Source organism: Nomascus leucogenys, chromosome 13, assembly GCF_006542625.1.
Source record: "Nomascus leucogenys isolate Asia chromosome 13, Asia_NLE_v1, whole genome shotgun sequence".
NCBI lineage: Eukaryota > Metazoa > Chordata > Mammalia > Primates > Hylobatidae > Nomascus > Nomascus leucogenys.
The window spans coordinates 37,447,281-37,468,484 of NC_044393.1; the positions used below are offsets into that span (position 1 = coordinate 37,447,281).

The window sequence follows — 21,204 nt, forward strand, 5'->3', positions numbered from 1 at the left end:
CATTTTAAGAAGCTCACATTCAGAAACGTTCATTCTGAACGTTTGGGTACACAGTATGCTCCCCAAACTATATTATGGAAACACATGACCACTGATTTTTGATGATATTTAGGAGTTTGGCATAGAGGTCCTGAGCCTGGAGTGCTATGGGCACAACTCATGACCTGTGTGAATGGTGCCTCCTGGACTTGTGCAGGGCACCAGCTTCAAGGGACTCTGCTGACTCCCAGCAGTACCTGGGGGAATTGTCAGCAACCCTAAAAGCAAGCTCAGCCTGCAAGGCTGCCTACTCCGGACAGATGATGCCCCCTCCAGTTGAGCCATGATCCCATAGAGTCATAGAAAATGGGTCACCTCCTGCAGGAAGCCACCAGGGTGCTTGCATGGCTGGGAACTCTTTTTTCTCTAACTGTCCCAGACAATCTGCCTCTTTCCTCCCTGCTTCTAAAAAAAAAAAAAAAAAAAAAAAGTCATTATCTAAATTTTTATGGTGGGCAAAGTTATCAGTTTTCAGTAAGCCCATCCCTTAGTTCCCTTACTTGATCCATTCTCTTCAGGAAACCTTCCAGGACCCCATCTTCATTGCCTTCCTTGCTGGTTACACCATCTGGATCAGTTTTCTAGGGCTGCCATAACCAAGTACCACAGATTGGGTGGTACAACAGAATTCTATTTCTTCACAGTTCTGGAGGCTGGAAGTCCAACATCAAAGTGTCAGCAGGTGTACTTTCTCCTGAGGCCTCTCTCCTGAGCATGTAAATGGCTCTCACCTCTTTATGTCTTCTCATGGTCTTCCCTCTGGGTGTGTCTGTGCCCTAAGCCCCTCTTCTTACAAGGACACAAGTCATATTAGATTAGGGTCCACCCTAATAACTTCACTTAGTGTAACTACGTTTTTAAAAACCCTATCTCCAAATATAGTCATAAGGCATTAGGGCTTCAATATACACATTGCAGGGAGTGGGGAGACACGATGCAGCCTATGACATCATCTTTCTAGAAGTGTCATAATAGTACATCTGTCACTCTCAACACAGTTCAAAGGCACTCTCAGGACTGTGAGGGCCTTGCAGAGACCCCACATTCACACACTCCCCATGCTTCTCACAATGAAGATGCCACCATCTGAGTCACTGTGTTCCCCTGCACAGATTGGGTCAGGGCCCACCACTCACCTTAGGATCGCCAAGGGTGCCTACCTCATAGTGCCCATGGCAGAGCAAATCGCAATGTTTCCATTCTGGATATAGCTCCTAAAATCCAGCCACTATACCCCCAAGTCTGGCACAAAGTGAGGAGTTTCATGATCAACCAAATTGGTTTGTTTGGCTCAGACCTAGGAAGATCTAAAACTTTACGCCAGATCGTGTTCCTCCCACACACAAATACACTGCAAACACACCTGGCTTGGAGTTATGCTGATTAGAAGTTAATTAACATAAAGCAGGGAGTGTTGCCTGTAATTCAGTGGGTGCTACAGAAAGGCTGGGAAGGTCCCCTTCCTGCGTGTTGCCCAATTCCAAGCGCTGAGCGTGACCACCACCCCGTGTACGGCGGCTACCCACACATGGAATGTGTCCACTCAGGTTTCTTCATGGCCAAGGCTCACCTTCCTGAGGCCCCAAGTCTAAGGTCAGGGGAAGCACCACAGAGAGGATCAGAGGATCTCAAAGGCCCAAGTTGTTCCAAATGGGTGACCGCTGGCTCTGCCCACTGTCCAGACTCACAGACTGGAGAATCCAATGAGAAGCCTGTAATTTTGATTTTCTTCTTTTCCCTGAATGACTCTGAATCTCCTTTTACCCCAACCCCTGGAGGAGGCCTTTTCTCACCAGCCAGTCTGAAGACCCCTTTCTCTAAACCGCCTTTCAGTGGAGGAATGACAGGTGCTGGGGTTGCTATTTCTGTCACACAGATAGTAGGGCATTTATTGTGGACCAGACTTGTCCCAAAGGAGGGTTTCCAGTCTCCAACTGGGGTCGTCCAGCATGGCTCTTTCCTGAAGAAACAGCTCTGGACCTTTGATGAACAGAAAAAAGGATGAAAGAATGATTCCACGTGCGATCAAGCCCAGATTCCCCACATAAAGTCTGTCCAAGGCCATTCTTAGCTTGAGAATTTTAAGAGTGAGATTTTTCTCTGCCCCCGCCCCCCTGCCCAAGGAAAAGGTCCGTTGTGGTTCTGCTACACATTTGATTTCTTTTTTTTTTTTTCTTCTTTTTTGAGACAGGGTCTCACTCTGTCACTCCAGCCGGAGTGCAGTGGCTCAATCATAGCTCACTGCAGCCTTGACCTCCCTGGCTCAAGCGATCCTACCACCTCAGCCTTCCTAGTAGCTGGGACCACAAGCATGTGTCACCATGCCAGGCTATTTTTTAAAAATTTTTTGTAGAGATGGGGTCTCACCAGGTCTCGAATTCCTGGGCTCAAGTAGTTCTCCCACCTTGGCCTCCCAAAGTGCTGGGATTACAGGCTTAAGCCACCACACCCGGCCCACATTTGATTTTGACCAGCCACATTCGAGCTGCCACATTCCCCCAGGCTGCCAGGAGGTGGAGATGAACCCAACAAATAAACCAGGATGGGCTGTTTGGTTCTGTCCCGCCAAGTTATCGAAAATGCGAGCAAAAAAAACCACCATCTTGCTCCTGACATAATCACCCTGAAGAGTAAGTAATTGGACAAAAAAAAACATTGTTTAATTAGGCTTCTCCCAGTTCCCAAAAGTAAAACCACGATATAAAATGGCAGAGTATTTGCATCCTCCAAGGTGAGGGCAACCTTCATTATAAAACCACACAGACAGAAAATATTATTCAGTAATAAAAAGCTATAAAGGACCGTTACATGCTACAACATGGATGAACCCTGAAAACATGCTGAGTGAAAGAAACTAGTCACAAAAGACTGCATAGGATGTAGTTTCATTTATGTAAAATGTCCAGAAAGGGCAAATGTGTAGAAGCAAACTGTGGATTAGTGGTTGCCAGGGGTTGGAGGGAGGTGGAGGATGGGAACTGCCTACTAATGGGTACAGGGTTCCTGTCTGGTGTGATAAAATGTGCTGGAATTAAATGGTAGCAAATCAATGAATAACTTTCTGACTATTCCAAATATCCCTGAGTGTACACCTTGAAATGGCGAATCTCACGTTACGGGAATTACCCCAATGGTGCTATTTTTTCAGTTTTTATTTTTGTTTTTATTTGTTTATTTATTTATTTTGAGACAGAGTCTCGCTCTGTTGCCCAGGCTGGAGTGCAGTGGCACCATCTCGGCTCACTGCAACCTCTGCCTCCCAGGTTCAAGCAATTCTCCTGTCTAAGCCTCCTGAGTAGTTGAGAGTACAGGCTTGTGCCAACACGCCCAGCTAATTTTTGTATTTTAGTAGAGACAGAGTTTCACCATGTTGGTCAGGCTGGTCTCAAACTCCTGACCTCTGGTGATCCGCCCGCCTCAGCCTCCCGAAGTGTTGGGATTATAGGCGTGAGCCTCTGCGCCTGGCCGATGATGCTATTTTTTTTTTTTTTTTAAGCACAGAATTGGCTTTTTTTTTAAGCACAGAGGTGATGAGAGGGTAGGGGGAGGTTTAGGCAGTTGATTGAGGTTTAATCTGTTGTAAGAACATTTCTGCCCACTTGTTTTTCTCATGAGTATTCCAGAAAACAGTCTATAGAGAAGCACTAATAGCTTTAGGTCTAGCACATTTCTAGACACTTGGTCCTAAGCCTTTTCTGGTTACAAAATCAAAGGCTAAATCAATGAAAGCTGAAAAATGAAATATGACATTCTCGACCTTTAAGAAGGTAAGAAAAGTGAAAAGGAACACAGTAATGCTTAATTATGGAGCAGCTGAGTTTAAAACCTGCTTGCCCCTGCTGTGATATGTAATTTACAAGGCCTGCTGGTATCAAGAGCTGATGGGCTTGTTACCAGGAGAATAGGCCCTTTGCCCATACGCGGCAGAAATGTGGTCCCCTTTATTCTACCTAAAGTACGAAAGTTTCCTCAAGAAAAACCTCTGGACGTTTGGCGAACTAATAAATGCTCAGGGGTCTGGGAAGTGGCTTCATGCACCCATTTTTGTGACAAGTTTAGTGACTGCCTTTTCTACTAGGTTACAAATTACTTCTCATATAGACTATTTCCTTTTTTTATTTTTTGTTATTTTACTTTAAGTTCTGGGATACATGTGCAGAATGTGCAGGTTTGTTACATAGGAATACATGTCCCATGGTGGTTTGCTGCACCTATCAACCCGTCATCTAGGTTTTAAGCCCCACATGCCTTAGGTATTTGTCCTAATGCTCTCCCTCCCCTTGCCTCCCACCCCCAAACAGGCCCCTGTGTGTGAGGTTCCCCTCCCTGTGTCCATGGGTTCCCACTGTTCAACTCCCAGTTATGAGTTAGAACATGAGGTGTTTGGTTTTCTGTTCCTGTGTTAGTTTGCTGACGATGATGGCTTCCAGCTTCATTCATGTCCCTGCAAAGGACATGATCTCATTCTTCTTTATGGCTGCATAGTATTCTATGGTGTATATGTGCCACATTTTCTTTATCCAGTCTACTTCTCATACAGACTATTTCTACACCTTTCATTCACCTGGTGGAAACTCTATCCTTTTTCCTGAAGATGGCCTTTCTCCTGACATCTCAACCTGCCCAGTTGCTCCTTCTCTACCTCACAGGAAAGTTATGCTGATGAGTGAGGACACACCCTTGTCACACACTGAGCTGTTTTGGCAAGACTAGGTGGTGTGAATACCAGGCCTTGTGACGGGGCGGGGGACCTTGCTGGAGCCTCAGCTTCTTCACTGCCTACGTTTCCTCTCTGTCTTACTCACTTGACCTGTTTGCTCTATTCAGAGGTCTTGCTTGATCCCTTCAGACCCAGATGTCCCTTCTGAGTCATCGTGTGGCATTTGGCCTTGTCTTCCCCGGCCTGCGTTTACACCCAGTCCTCCTTCCCTGTGTGTCATCACACACCTGCGTAGCACTTGCAGTTGGAGTCGGGAGAGCAGAGAAGATGGAAGAGACGCATTGGTTCATGTCCAGTTAGAAAATCAGTAATGTTTCCATGTGGCAGCTAAAGTGGAGGGGAAGGAACACTCAGTCAACCCTTCAAATCAAGGACCTCCATGGTGGAGGTGTGTGTGGTCTACAAAGATGCATGCCCCTGTGCTGAAGGGATCACTCCCCTCCTGCTCCGCAGTAATTACCATTATCCAGGGATGGAAAGGAGAATGTGTGGTTGAGCAAATGTTAGCTCTTTTCCTCCTTTTCCTGGACCACAAAGCTAAGCTGGATAGAAAAGCTAGCAGGGCAGTAAAAGAAATCCATGGGGACACCCTAGATGTCAGCTGTTCCCATTCTCTTTCTTCCTCCCCACCCCACTCTCTTTGGCAAGCCAGTCCTCCACTGGGGCACCTGTAATGAGTTACTCCCCGCTGCACAGCCTCACTTCTCTCCAAGAACTAGCCTCATCATTCGGACTCATCATGAATCCATACCTTAGAGTCCCTTGAGCCACCTCTAGGGTGCTTACAATCCTCTGCTTATGTTGTTCCCTCCACCTAGAATGTCTTTTCTGCTCCCTATCTCCAAGTGGCAAAGTCTTAATGTATACATCAAGACCCAGCTGGGGCCAGGCATGGTGGCTCACGTCTGTAATCCCAGCGCTTTGGGAGGCTGAGGCTGGTGGATCACCTGAGGTCGGGAATTCAAGGCCAGCCTGGCCAACATGGCGAAACCCTGTCTCTACTAAAAATACAAAAATTAGCCAGGTGTGGTGGCACATGCCTGTAATCCCAGCTACTCGGGAGGTTGAGACAGGAGAATCCCTTGAATCCAGGAGACGGAGGTAGCAGTGAGCCAAGATCATGCCGCTGCACTCCAGCCTAGGCAACAGAGAGAGATTCCATCTCAAAAAAAAAAAGACCGAACTGAAATCTGAAATGTCAGTCTGATGAAGGCTATGAATCCTGCTCAGTAGAATGTTTTAAATGCATAAAATAAGATACATGGGTTATAAAATAAACTGATTAAACTAAAATATAGTTATCAAAATATGTTAATACTCATTAAACTTAAGTATCTAAAAACTCACTGAATAAGATCTACTGGTGAGCCTAATAACAAACATAATTTAACAGTGATATGTGTAAAGGAAATTTTGAGATTTGTTACACCTGGAATTAGGTTGACCAACTTGTCCTGGTTTGTACCATACTTTCCCAGTTTAGCGCTGACAATGCTGTGTCCTGGAAACTCCCTCTGTCCCTGGCAAACTGGCACTTGAGAACCCTGTGTCCTGGAGAACCCCTCAGTCCCTGGCGAACTGGGACAGTTGGTCATCCTACCTGTAATGTGGCATGAAAGCATCTGTGATTGTTAGTGGTGTTATAATCACAGGTACGGCTAATGCTACTGTGAGTTGTTACCTGCATTCTTCATGGAGGAAAAGCTCTATTTCAGGTAGAGGTGAGTGAAAATAAAGATGTGATTGGTTTTTCCTATCCAAGTTCATGTATTTTCCAATTTCTATCCATGGACAGCCCCCTTCCAGTTAAGAACCCCTGTAACTGGTAGGACAGAGTTAGGTCTACTCTCCCCTAATATTTATACTTTGTTCTTAGCTCTACAATAATTTGCCAAACTGTTGTAATTGTTTGTTTAAACAACACAACAAAAATTATCCATTAAGCACCTTTCTTACAGGGTTGTGGGAGAATTAAAAGAAATGTATACAGGAGAGCTGGCATGAAGTAGGTCATTGGGATACAACCAGAGCCCTCTTGCATGGTTGAATGTAAATTGGTTGAAACATTTTGGAAAACTGGGAGGTTCTCTTAAAGCTGAACACACCCCTATCCTATGACCCAGCATTTTGACTCCTGAGTATTTCCCCAATAAAAATGAGAGCTTATAGTCATCAAGAGTCATGCCTAAGAATTTTCCTAGCAACTATATTCACAATAGCCCCAAACGAAGGTTAACCCCAGTGTCCATGAAGAGAAGAACAGATCAAGAAGTTGTGATCTATTTAAACAACCATATACCATACAGGAATGAGAATTCACAAATAATATCTCAGCCAGGTTTGGTGGCACACACTTGTAATCTAGCACCTTGGGAGGCTGAGGCTGGAGGATCCCTTGAGGCTAGAAGTTCAAGACTAGCCTAGGCAGCATGACAAGACCTCGCTTCTACCAAATGAAAAAAAAATTAGCCACCATGGTGGTGTGTGCCTGTAGTCATAGCTACTTGGGAGGCTGAGGCAGGAGGATCACTTGAGCCCAGGAATTTGAGGCTGCAGTGAGCCATGATGGCACCACTGCACTCCAGTCTGGGTAAGAGAGCGAGACCCTGTCTCTAAAAACTAAAAAGCAATTTAAAAAACAATAATAACACCTCTAGGGAACAATATTAATAAATCTCACAAGCATAAGTTTGAACAAAAGAAACCAGCTACAAAACAATGCATATTGCATGATTCCATTTGTATAAAAGAAGGGTGAAACACCAGCCTGGAAGCTAGAAGTCAAGGCAATGGTTACCGTTGAGGGGGGTGGGAATATTCTGCTGGTTACCTAAGGGTATTGAGTTTGTGAAATCTACTGAATGTTGTACTTATGGCACGTGCATTTTTCTGTATTATGTTGTACTTCAACAAAAGCATTCAATACATTGGGTCCTCATTCCCACCTCTTGCCAGATCCCTCCTGCAGCCACCGCCACCAAGGAGTGACCTCTCCCTGCATTTTCCACTTGGGTTGGCTCTGCGACTTGGCAAAGACTTTTCCCTGCCGAATCCATCCCTGTCTCCACAGTGCTTTGAACTTCCTCCTGGACAAGGGCAACCACAGCCTCTGGCACGAACCTCTTAAGTTGCCTTCACAACCATCAATTCTTCATTAGCATTTCTGGCAGGCCGGTAATTAACATGTTAGCACATACCTGTGTATTCAAAGCAGCTTTTGGGCCTGAGCTTACTATCCTTTACACTGTTTCAGGGAAGGATTTGTATTGAATTCTGCGGTTTCAACTGTGCCAAGCAGCAATTGATAATCTTTCATCTGCAGCAGCTGTAACAATGATGGGAGCAGCAGGCATGATACTCCTGCACAGATGAGAAAACTGATCCTCAGTGTGAACTTATGTCACCCCAAAGATGCCCAGCAAATACACCATTTATTGTCTGAGGTGGAAATCACCGTCCATGAGAGAGAAGGCCAAAGCTCCCCTGTAACCGATGATGACCAAGCCCTGCAAAGCCGAGAATGGCAGGCTGGGGATTAGAACTCATGTCTTTGGCTCATGTCCACTCTCTGTGCAGCGCCCTGCCCTCACCCCCCTCCCTCGAGAACGAACACCACCCTGGGCAACCCAGGTGTCCCAACTCTGACACAGTAAAAGCTGGACCCTCATCTGGTCCAGGTAGCCTCATCCGGTCCAGGTAGCCTCATCCTTGGGGAGGCCTTTCTCCATTTGGACATTTTCCTGTGTAGGGAGAGTGACAAACTGCAGACCAACTTATCAGGTTAATTACGCTTTTAAAAACATCACAGACAAGGAGCAAAGTGATGGGGAGGCTAAATGAGGAACTCGGTGGTGGCTGAGTCTGGCATTCTTTGCCCTTCTTCGGGTCTGCAGGTGGGAGTTTCTGCCCTTTCCTGGGCCTCTCCTTTCTGCACAACCGAGAGACAGATCACCTTAAAACACGGCCTTCATCCTGTACCTGCCCTAAGCCTTCAGTGGCTCCCCATCTTCTGCCTTCTCACCTACAAACATCCTGTCCCACAAACACTGGGTGATTCCCACACGAGAGGAAGATCTGCTTCAGTGGTCCCGGCTGAGCCAGAAGGACCACTGCTCTTCCTCATCTCCCACCCTTCCTCACCTCCCTCCCATCCTCCCCATACTCCACCCCACTCCCTGCCCTGAGTCAATTGCTCACAGGCAAGTTCCAAACACCAACTGCACTCTGACCGGGAAGGGCAGAGAACTGCAGGGAAAATGATCCATGGATTAGCACGGCATTTGCTTCTCCAAGCTGTGGCCACCCTCTGGGCTCATGTTCTGCTTCTAAACAACTCTATACCACAGAATCTCAACTACCACCATGACAGGTCTTCAACATGCTGCCCTTGATTAAAAAAACAACAGCAACAACTGTAAAACTGTCTCCCTTATCCCTGTAAAATTTTTTCTTGCTGCTTTTGTGTATTACAACCAACTGCAATTTGGACTGTCACCGATCAACAAGGGATAAAGGGAATCTAGATGCATCTAGATTCCAGGCACTGCGCTCGGTGCCAGGCAAACACGTGTGAATGAAACACAGTCCTTCAACTTCTAAGAGCTCAGCAGAATGTGTGAATGAGAGGCTCCAGTGACTACAGTAATAGGCTCTGTGCCAAGTGGCAACGGAACCACATGGAGACTCCTGGCTGGGTTTGAGAGCAGAAGAGTGGACAAACCATAAAGGAGGGTGAATTTAAGATTTTCAAAAAGCCATAGTCCAAGTTCTAAGATAGTAAAAACTGAAAAATAGGCATATTCTATGACCCAGCAAATCTACTCCTGAGCATATATTCAACAGAAATTTGGGCACCAAGAAGAACATGCAGGAATATTCATGACAACGCTATTCATAAGATCCCAAATGAGAAACCGCCCAAATGTCCATCAACAGGGAAATGGATAAGCAGGTTGTGGAATATTCTTACAATGGAATGAATGATCTATAACTACACACAGTGTGGGTGAACCTCAAATACGTAATTCGAGCAAAAGACAGACACAGAAGATTATATTCTATATAATTCTATGTATATGAAATACAAAACCAGGCAAAACTAATCTATGGCGTGGGACTTCGAAAAGTGGTCAGTATAGGGGAGGGAATTGTGGCGTGAAGAGGCCATGAGGAGCTTGGAGGGTGCTGTCATGCTCAGTTTCCTAATCTAGGTGCAGGTTACAATGGTGTATTTGGTTTGTAAAAATACACAATGCTGGGCCGGGCTTGGTGGCTCATGCCTGTAATCCCAGCACTTTGGGAGGCTGAGGTGGGTGGATCACGAGATCAGGAGATCCAGACCATCCTGGCTAACACGGTGAAACCCCATCTCTACTAAAAATACAAAAAATTGGCCGAGTGTGGTAGCCCACGCCTGTGGTCTCAGCTACTCGGGAGGCTGAGGCAGGAGAATTGCTTGAACCTGGAAGGCGGGGGTTGCAGTGAGCCAAGATGGCGCCACCACACTCCAGCCTGGGTGATAGAGTGAGACTCCATCTAAAAAAAAAAACCGTAATGCTTGACATTGCAAATATGTGCACCTTCTGTGTGGATCTCAGACTTGAATAAGAAGAAAAAATTAAGTATGTCTATTGTCTTAGTCCATTCAGGTTGCTATAATAAAATATCATAAACTGGGTGGCTTATAAACACCACACATTTATTTCTCAATGTTCTGGAGGCTGGCAAGTCCAAGATCAAGGTGCTAGCAGATTGGGTGTCTGGTGAGAAACCACTTTGTGGTTCATAGATGGCCATCTTTCACTGTGTGCCCACATGGCAGAAAGGACAAGGGAGTACTCTCAGGCCTCTTTTATAAGGGCACTAATCCCAATCATAAGGGCTTCACCCATATGACCTAATCACCTCCCAAAGATCCACCTCAGTTACCATTACCTCGGGGGTGGGAATTTCAACATATGAGTTGTTGAGGGACACAAACATTCAGACTATAACAGCTGTTTAGGTAGCTACACAGCTAAATAAGTATTATTTTCCAAATCACATTTCAGCGATTTCTCTACCATTAGGCCATGGGCCAGCAATGGAACCTGGCTTATCCTTCTTATGTTCTTCCTTTCCTGGCACAAATATGGTCAGTAATCTTCCCAAACAGTAACCTCCCTGGTATAGTTAATTTGGCCTGCTAGGTTATATCCAAACGGTCACTGTATTCACCTATAAATGCTCTCAAATTGGTCCAAGGTCTAATCAAAGCTGGAAATTGATCAAATAATGACCCATTCATGCATTCTAGAATTCAGCCATTCCCTGTTGCTTTTTTAGAAATTGGCATAATTTTCTATTATTTGCGCGATCTGGAGAACTATGTCATAGACCCCTGCATCGTCGAACATCCAGCCCTGTGGTCTCCATCTCATTCTTCCTGCTTTCTCAAAGATGATCTACACACAATTCTATTTCCCAGACTATATAATATCATCCGCTTTATGTAACATAGTATAATTCACTTGGCCCTGGTCTCTCAGTTCTTTTGAAGAAATGAACGTTCTCACACTAATTCCTTGGTCTGTTTGTTGATCTTTACAGGCAGGGAGGGAGGACGTGAGGCAGGATTGGGTCGGCTCCACATTCTCCACATCTGCTTATTGTTTTCTTGCCTTGTTTGCAGCTTCCAGAGCTCCTCCCTGCTTCTGTAGCAATTTCAGTCTTCCCCATTCCTCTGTGCCTTTGTAAACAGCCTTTTGTTCACTAACAAGAGGAATCTGCAGCCACGTCAGCTCTAAACCAACCTCCCACCATTCTCTGGGTAAAGTCCTGCTCAGAAAGGGAATAGGAGGAAGAGGGGTGGAGGGGGCTGGAGATGATTGTGTCTGGTGGGAACAGGCAGGGGACAGTACACAGAGTTCAGAATGGGACAACGAGCCCGCTGAGGCTGCACTGCCGGCCTGGCTGGGTGACCTTGAGCCTATCTGGGCCTGTGACCTCACCATGCAAAGGAGCTGGACCAGAGAATTCTGAGTCCTTTCCAGCTCTAAACACTCTGGCCCTAAGCATCTATATGTTAAACAACATTGTCCTGACATTTGTCTCTGGATACTGAAATATTAGGAGATTTTTATTTTTTCATCTCCATGTTGCCAACAGTCTGTACTAAGATTCCACTACTGTGTTTCTGTTTTGTGTGTATTCAGAAGCACAAAAAGTCTGTGGTTCTAGAAAGGAAATAGAAAAGTTCTTTAAAAAAAAAGTAGGGAAGTGAAACAAATGTTAAAGTCAGAGGAGAAAGAAAGGCCCAACCAGAGGCCCCAAATCCACCCAGAGCCCAGAAGCCCGGATTTCCCACCGACCGGCTGCGGTCTTTGTCAGCTCTCTGGCGCCATCTGCTGTCCTTCTCGGTAACAACCGTTTAATTTGGTTTGCAAAAGTGCTCTGACCCAAATCCACCGTGAACACTGACGGGGTTACATTCAGCATAAAAATCGCACTCTGTTTACAGGAAAATCTTGCCCCATACTTGCCCCCATATTCACTTTTGACTTTGTCTTGCAGTACTAATTGTAACAGGGACACCTGAGCAAGTCACTTCTGCATAAGGCCCAAAATGGTCACCCAATACCGATGAGTCTCTTGCTATGGAAAGCCCAGGAATGCACCTCCAGCCCCTTCTGTGCAGCGCTCGGACACCATGTAGAGGAGAAGGCACTCTGCAGAACCCGCCCTCAGCCCGCACCACCTGTCCAGGGGACTGGTTGCGTGTCAGTGTGTCTCTGCTCCCGGGGTTCCCACAGATCTTTAACTTATTGGCCTTTGGGTTAATTCGGTCCTTCAAGCGTTCCCCGCCCAACATGCCAGGAAGTCTTCTCACGTGTCTTCCACCCCATACCTACCAGTCCTGTTTTCCCACTACTGATGAAAGTGTAACCGCCCCCCTGCCCACCCCCCACACACATACACCCTGTTGGTCCCACCCTCAGGGCATGGTGGTCGAGGTGAACGCTTGCCCTGTTTTTGAGCTGAACCTACCCACAGAGGCTGTCAGCAAAGACTCCTTTGCTGTCCGAGGCTGGCCTTTAGGTGCAGGACACTATGCTTGTCCAGCGAGGCTTGTTGAAGCCACATCTGTCATAGATATTGATGGGAAAAGCATTTTCCTTCTAACACATCTAATTCCAGTTCTAAAAGGCACCTCTCAAGTCTTGCTGAACTTTATCAAGATTTTCACATGGTTTCCTTAGTGAAGTGTGATGAGAAAGTCCATCCTTCTCAGGATGAAGGAGTGGTCCAGGAAGCCTTGATTGGTCCTGCCGGGGAGGGAGGGGCTGCCTTATTTGGAGACCTGCAGGAATGCCACCTCCCCCGGCAGCTCCTATATAGCTGGGCGGACCTGGCTGCCAAGAAGGTGTGCTGGGGGACTGCGCAGCTTGAGTCTCCAGAGGCACACTCCAGAGAGAGCCAAGGTACGTGGGGGGCCACTTCTGTGGTCAGGACTGCTGGTTTCTTATCAAGGCTCTACCCCAGACTGAAAATCATGCAACGATTTCTTTACTCCCACATCTGGGGATGGGTCCCCATTTCAGGGGAGACTTGCGAGGATGCTCAGTGATCACTGGGCTTGCCTTTCTGTAAGTTGGTGCTATAATAAAATGCTACTTTAGGGTTTGTGGGTTGGGATTTTGTTTTGCCTTTAAGCCTCTGCCTATGAAAACTAATCTCTTTCTCAAGAATGCTGTGCTTTTATTTTTTTATTTGACTCACCTGAAATGATCTATTATGCCATTATTCTTATTTAAGATTTCTCCTTAAAAAAGGAATGATGTGGAGTATGGCCCGCTGTTTAGGAGACTAATGAATGTTTGCTTCATGCTTGGATCTCTTTGGAGAAAGCCAGTCTGAGTTCACTGTGCTCAGGCGGCAGAGAGAGTGGGGTGAGGGGGTCCAGATGCTCATAGCCATCCTGGGACAGAGACGAGGTGATGTCTACGAGCAAGGAAAGGTCAGGGAGGCCTCTTCAGGCTTCTAGAGATGACTGGATATGCTTCTAGAGATCACTGCAGCTGTGTTTTGCCTTTTTTTTTTTTTTTAATATAAGGAGTAATGTGGCATCAGAGTTGAACATTTTAACAGGAACATTAGCCACCTTAGGGATGCTGCAGCAGGGTAGTGGAGGGGGTGTGAGGGGCGAAACAAGCTCCCTGTCAGCCTCCTCCAGCTCTGGGGCCCCACGGCCTCACAGTGAATCTTTGCCTAGGAGACAGTGTAGGCAAGCTCCGCTATGGGAACTCTTTCCATTTCCCTGATCCACACAGACAAAGACCCAGGTGCTAGAATGCCCTGACAGTTGGCCTTGGGAAGTGGATTTCCCCAATGGCTATTGTAGTTTCAGGAACCGAATGTGACAGGCAAACTTAAGGGGTGGGGTGAGGGGCTTTTCCATGACATCAGTGGCAGCCCTTCGGATGTCCCAGGACCACCTTGACCCGGGACCCTCCTGGTGTTCCCCCAGGCCCTCCTGTCTTCCCTTTCATCTCGTTTTCTTCTAAATTCCTCAAGGGCCCTGCCCTTTACCCTTTACCCAGCTCAGGGGGCATCATACCCAGTGAGTGAAAAGCACCGTGTGTGAGCACTGTCTTCTCCCGAAGCCCAGATGGGCAGTGGATCATGGCTAATGGACACATGCAATGCAGCATTAGGCAGAGCCCAGTGCAGGTCTGCCACCTCCCCGCTGTGCAGCCTTGGGCAAATTACTTAACTGCTCTGAATCCCAGGACAACATTTATAACATGGGGATAATAATGTACCTACCCTATGTGAGAATTAAGTTAGGCAATGTCAGAGAAGAGCTTAACACAGTGGCGGGCATGAAGAAAGCATGCAATAAAAAGCCAGTAGGATAAGCAGATGGTCACACTGTCCCCCAGGGGTGAGATTGGAAAGGATGCCTGGAGCATACTTGACCCCTGGACATGGGGGAGGCAGGGGACCCTTCGCTAGGTTTCCATCTTTCCCTCTCCCCCACCTTCCTCCTCCTCTCTCTCTCTCTCATTACTGCAAAGCCCTCTAGGATCAGCAGCCAATGAATTCCTCAGAATGGATGGCAGAATGCACCCAAGACAGTGCCAGCTCAGAGCAATAAAGAACAAAGAGGGGAGATTAAAAGTACAATCTAAAGTCAGGCACAGTGGCTCGTGCCTGAAATCTCAGCACTTTGGGAGGCTGAGGTGGGAGGATCGCTTGAGCCTGGGCAACACAGTGAGACCCCATTTCTACAAAATATATTTAAAAATTAGCTGGGTGTGGTAGTGTGCGCCTGTAGTCCCAGCTACTCTGGAGGCTGAGGCAAGAGGATGGCTTGAGCCCAGGAGTTCAGGGCTGCAATGAGCTATGATCATGCCACTGCACTCCAGCCTGAGCAACAGAGTGAGATCCTATCTCTAAAATATGTGTGTGTGTATGTGTGTATATGTGTGTGTGTACATATACGTATATATGTGTGTGTATATATATACGTGTATACACACACACACACACACACATATAGTCCACGCCCACCAGCATTTGATTCCAACTCTTCTATTGTATTTTCCTCCCAGGGATTTCTTGATTTGAAAGACTTAGGAGTATCAAAGAAAACCTACACGTATTAAGTCACCACTCCGTTATTTTCCCATGCATATTCAAAGCCACTATAATTGCCCTTTGCCATTGTTACCTGTCTAGGAAACCGGGACCAGAGCCCCGAGTGAATGTAATCCTAGCTATAGCAAAGGAGCTCGGTGTTTGAGTTAACCCTGCACAACCCAAACATGGGGAAACAATTATGCTTTTGAGACCACATCAATAGCACAAGGATGCGATTCCTTCCTTAAAATCTCCTGCACTTGGGAGGGGGCAGGGGAGCCCAGGCGGGCCCAGTGGGGAGCTGACCACCGCCGTTTCTCTGGCAGGTTCTGACGCGATGAGGAAGCACCTGAGCTGGTGGTGGCTGGCCACTGTCTGCATGCTGCTCTTCAGCCACCTCTCTGCAGTCCAGGCGAGGGGCATCAAGCACAGAATCAAGTGGAACCGGAAGGCCCTGCCCAGCACTGCCCAGATCACTGAGGCCCAGGTGGCTGAGAACCGCCCGGGAGGCTTCATCAAGCAAGGCCGCAAGCTCGACATCGACTTCGGAGCCGAGGGCAACAGGTACTACGAGGCCAACTACTGGCAGTTCCCCGATGGTATCCACTACGACGGCTGCTCTGAGGCTAATGTGACCAAGGAAGTATTTGTCACCGGCTGCATCAACGCCACCCAGGCGGCGAACCAGGGGGAGTTCCAGAAGCCGGACAACAAGCTCCACCAGCGGGTGCTCTGGCGGCTGGTCCGGGAGCTCTGCTCCCTCAAACGCTGCGAGTTTTGGTTGGAGAGGGGCGCAGGACTTCGGGTCACCATGCACCAGCCAGCGCTCCTCTGCCTGCTGGCTTTCATCTGGCTCATGGTGAAATAAGCTTGCCAGGAGGCTGGCAGTACAGAGCGCAGCAGCGAGCAAATCCTGGCAAGTGACCCAGCTCTTCTCCCCGAAACCCACGCGTGTTCTGAAGGTGCCCAGGAGCCGCGATGCACTCGCATTGCAAATGCCGCTCCCACATAGGCGCCCTGGTATGCGCCTGTGTTCTGGTAGATGGAGGACTGTGGCTTCTCCATCACTCCATTCTCAGCCCCTAGCAGAGCATCTGGCACACTAGATTAGTATAAATGCTTGATGAGAAGAACACATCAGGCACTGTGCCACCTGCTTCACAGTACTTCCCAAAAACCCTTAGAGGTAGGTGTATTCCCTTTTACAGATAAGGAAACTGAGGCTCAGAGAGCTGAAGTAGTGCACCCAGCATCACCAGCTGGAAAGTGGCAGAGCCAGGATTCAACCCTGGCTTGTCTAACCTCAGGTTTTCTGCTCTGTCCAATTCCAGAGCTGTCGGTTGATCACTTTACAGCTCACGGGGACCCACATCCAAACATGTATCTCTAATGAAATTGTGGAAGCTCCATGTTTAGAAATAAATGAAAACACCTGAGCTGGTGGCTGTGTACTTTGGTACATGGAGGCTCTTTTAATCCTTCTAACTAAACTAAAATAGAATAAAGGAATTAAACTAAAATAGAAGCAGAAATCATATTGTAAGGAAATATTGGAAGCTGATTCCCAGAGCAGACCACATACACAGCAGGATGTGCCTGTGGCATGAAGATTTTCATTCTCTTTTTGCTTTTCTTTCTCTTTTTTCTTTTCTTTTTTTTTTTTTTTTAGGTGAAGTTTTACTCTTGTTGCCCAGGCTGGAGTGCAACGGCGTGATTTTGGCTGCAACCTCTGCCTCCCAGGCTCAAGTACTTTTCCTGTCTCAGCCTCCCAAGTAGCTGGGATTACAGGTGTGCGCCACCATGTCCGGCTAATTTTGTATTTTTAGTAGAGACGGGGTTTCACCATGTTGGCCAGGCTGGTCCCGAACTCCTGACCTCAGGTGATCCACCCACCTGGGCCTCCCATAGAGCTGGGATTAGATTTTTTTTTTTTTCAAAGGAAGGTTAAGTGCTTGCTGTTCCCATCCCTGAAACATTGCATGTATTTAAGAAAAAAAAATGTTAATGGCATATTTGCTTCTAATGTTCCCCTAACCCTACATGCATGTTTTATGTGCACCCATATGAGTATCTTTAAATATAGTCCTTTTATATCTGTGTTCTATGCAAAGTCTCTCAGTTCTTTCAAGACAGCCTAGTGAAGGCCATCATCTCTGTAAACCACTTATCACTACAAAAATACAATTACTCACCAAAAAGCTTTAAAAAATAAAACTGTGTCTTTAGGGAGACCCAATAAAGAATTCAATCCATGCCATAAGCAGGAGTTGATACACCACCTTATTAGCTAAAACTATATATAACACAATGTGAATAATGTTTAAAATCTGTTTTAAATGTAAAACAATGAATTGAATGCTCTAAGAGGCTCCTACAGGTGCTCCAGGCCACTCTCAGAGACTCCCAGGAGTTGTTGAACTATATTTGGAGAAAACAGCCGCTGAATATTATCATTTCGCCTTTAAAGAGAGTTTGTAAGGGGGGAACATGCATTTTATCATACAATTTATCCAAAGCATTTCGGAACATGAGTGCTGATGAGGGCACCTCTTGTGCTGAGTCCCCTCAGCTATCAGTGTTCTTCTCAAGGACACATTTGGAAGGTTTTAACACTGAAAGTGAGTGGAGGACTTGGGGGCAGAGCAGCACAAAAAAACAGCCTTACACTGGGCACATGGAGGAGACGTCCACCCTGCAGCCAGGACTGGGGTTCACGTTGCTGCCAGCGCTACACTCGCCTTCTGCTTCCACAGTCCTGTTAATTCTAGATCAGAGAGCAAGAAAAAAGTACAGAACATATCCTCTACTGTTATTTCCTGCTTTCTAATTAAAAAAATAATAACCATGGCAAGAGAGAAAGAAAGAGAAAGTACTCAGAGGCTGACACTGACATTTCACTTCCTCGCTCTCCTAAGTTTAATTACAGCAGCACGTGCAGCCACGTCAGCCAAATGACTTCATTTCTGATGTGAAAACGCTTAGGCCATGATGTCGTTCATTTTCTGTAATTGCTGCCTTTTCTCATTCTGTTAATAGTGCTGGCAACCAGATTTCAGTGGGGCATGACGTGAATGTGTACATGGTGATTCAAATGCAAAATTTGTTTATGGGGCTTTTAATCGAAAGCGTGTGTGCCTGAACATTCTTGCTCAAGTTGATGAATCATGGGGTGGAATAAAGGCTTTGTGAGTCTGGTTTTTCACTTTAGCAAAGGGGCATGGAGTGCCTACTACGTGAGAGACATCGGGAGGGGCTTCTGAAGTATTCTGGATGTCATCATTTTGCAGTGTGCATAATTTTACCACCCATTGCTTTCGTAGCCCCTGCTCAGTGTTGACTTTTTAAAATATAAGTTTATTGTAAAAGTGACATGAAAATTACAACAGATATTCCAGACCAAAATAATACAATTCCAGCATCTGATTGAGTCAGCGTTTGTTGTTTCCCCTGTACTTTCCTAGTTCTTAAGCATTTGCATATATAAATGTTCATATTTGCAATGAAAAAGTGAACTTTTATATTCTAAATTTTTACTTAATTCAATGCTTTTTACTCATTTTTCTATACTTTTTTTTTTAAGGCAGAGTCTCATTCTGTTACCCAGGCTGGAGTGCAGTGGCATGATCTCGGCTCACTGCAACCTCCGCCTCCCAGGCTTAAGCGATTCTCATGCCTCATCCTCCCAAGTAGCTGGGATTACAGGTGCCCACCACCAAGCCCTGCAAATTTTTTTTTGTTTTTTTAGTAGAGACAGTGTTTTGCCATGTTGGCCAGGCTGGTCTCGTACTCCTGACATCAGGTGATCCACCTGCCTTGGCCTCCCAAAGTGCTGGGATTACAGGCATGAGCCACCACGCCCTGCCTACTCTTTGTTTTCTTTCCTCCCCACCCATTTTCCCCAGTCCTGCCCCCTCCTTCTAGCCTGAGATGTAGGCTCCATCTTAACTGTGCTCAGATACATAAGTGAGGGCTTTTTAACTTGATTATGCCTTTTAAAAATACTATGTATGTAAAATATTTATTCATCTGCAATTTGGCTTCCCTGACTTAACATTGCATCATGAAACTCTTTGGAACAACAGCTATCTAGATAGCTGACTCACTCTTTTGGATTGCTACATAATCTCACTTAATACAGATGTATGATGATTGATTGAATCATTGCCTTGTTGATGGGCCTTCAGATTATTTCCAGTTTTTTGCCACTGCAAACAATAAACATCCTTGTACATACTACATTGCAGTCTGGTACTTTTGTTTCTGTGGAATAGACTCACACGTGCAAAATTTCTGGAACAAAGCCTGTGTGTAATTTAAATTTTACCAGCCATGACCGGGTTATGCTTGCACATAGCTGGAGCAAATCCTATTCCCACCAGCTGTTTATGGCATTAATTTGGAAGAGTTTCTGTCATTTAACTATAAGAAGCCACCTTTTCTACAAATGTTGCCTGAGCATCTTCTCTCTTTTGCAAATGGCACACCTAAAGCTCTCTAAAACTTTCGGCCATGAGGACCATTTGAAAATCCTCCTAAAACTGTTAGCAATTCTCATTCTAAACCTGGTCCTTGGCCCAAAACATCTGCATGAGAAGCCTGGAAAACAGGCAGTGAGTGTGCAGGCTTCCAACTCAGAGGGTGGTGTGTCTGCACAGCTCCACACACCCCAGCAACTGGGAAGGCTTGAGGTGAGGTTATGTCCTGGCCTTTTTACTGACTTTTACTAAAATTACACATGCAAGTATTTGCATTCCAGCCAGAACACCCTCTAGATCCAAAAGCTCAAAAGGAGCAGAGAATTGAGAGCACTATTAAAGTAGCCCATGCTGTTCCTCCCTCCAGGCTCTGGCAGACAATCAGCATTTCCCTGGAGTCCCTCACACCCCACCTTGCTTAGGATATGCCTGACAACGTCTAGAAACTTCACCCTCTGGTCCTGAAAGGGTGTCCCAGGCAGTGGCCTTAAGTTTGTCTTGAGCTGCCCACACTCTCTACCTCAAGCTTTATGAGAACAAGTGACTGGATTGGGGTGGTGGCTGATTGGGTCAAGGACCCCAGGCCCTACATCTTACCTATGGTGTGGTCACATCTTGTTCATGCACCCAAGACTTTTTCGTCATTGCTGTAGATGGATGCACACGTGCACTCTAAGCTGTCTCTGTGTTGCTGCACGGCACATCCTGAGTCTACCAGAGTCTCTACTGAAATGTGACAGCAGGGCCCACGTGCCTTCGTATAACCAGAACTGTCACAGACCACACCTGCCAGGCAAGTGATCAGGACTTACACAGACATGGCATCATGACCTGTTTCAGTTTTTCTGGCTCAGATACCACTCTGTTGAGGAACAGACCTCTTGGTGAGCCTGGCTCAGGCCAGAGGCTAAGAGTTTGCTGTCTCCCCAGAGGCCACGAGTCAGAGATAAGCGAGGGCCTCCTCTTCCCTTATCTTCAGTGCTAGCAGAAGACCCCATTTCAGTGGGCACCCAGCTTCCCCAGCGGAAGAAAAAGGAGCACAACCCTCATGCCTCTGGGAATGCATCCCTACAAAATGAGAATAACTCAGATATTCCCTGCAAAATGAGACTGAAATACTATGCCTTTGAGAAATCTCAAAGCACATTCCAGATCATCCAAAGACTGCCACAGAAAAACAGACTCAGCTTTGGCAAATGGGAGCCTTCCCCGGGCCCGTGGCTTTAGGGAGCCTCACTCTGGAGCAGGAGTATGCACGGGGAAGCGACCAAGATTCCACCCCCAGAGTACTGAAACCCCGAGGCCTCCCTCCCACAGTGAGCCCCAGACCCCAAATAGAGGGTGGGAGAA

General features: G+C 46.5%; 1 protein-coding gene across 1 annotated transcript; it reads left to right on the plus strand.

The window, feature by feature from the left end:
• Positions 1 to 13,108: 13,108 nt before the first annotated feature.
• On the plus strand, positions 13,109 to 16,999 carry PRND (prion like protein doppel). The gene is made up of 2 exons (XM_003277983.4): positions 13,109 to 13,218; positions 15,706 to 16,999. Exon 2 carries the CDS (start codon positions 15,717 to 15,719, stop codon positions 16,245 to 16,247), a length of 531 nt encoding a protein of 176 aa, XP_003278031.2. The 5' UTR covers positions 13,109 to 13,218; positions 15,706 to 15,716; the 3' UTR covers positions 16,248 to 16,999.
• Positions 17,000 to 21,204: the final 4,205 nt, after the last annotated feature.

What these genes read in the sequence shown, in the direction of transcription:
- PRND (XM_003277983.4), top strand. Translation starts at nt 15,717, where the DNA reads ATGAGGAAGCACCTGAGCTGGTGGTGGCTGGCCACTGTCTGCATGCTG.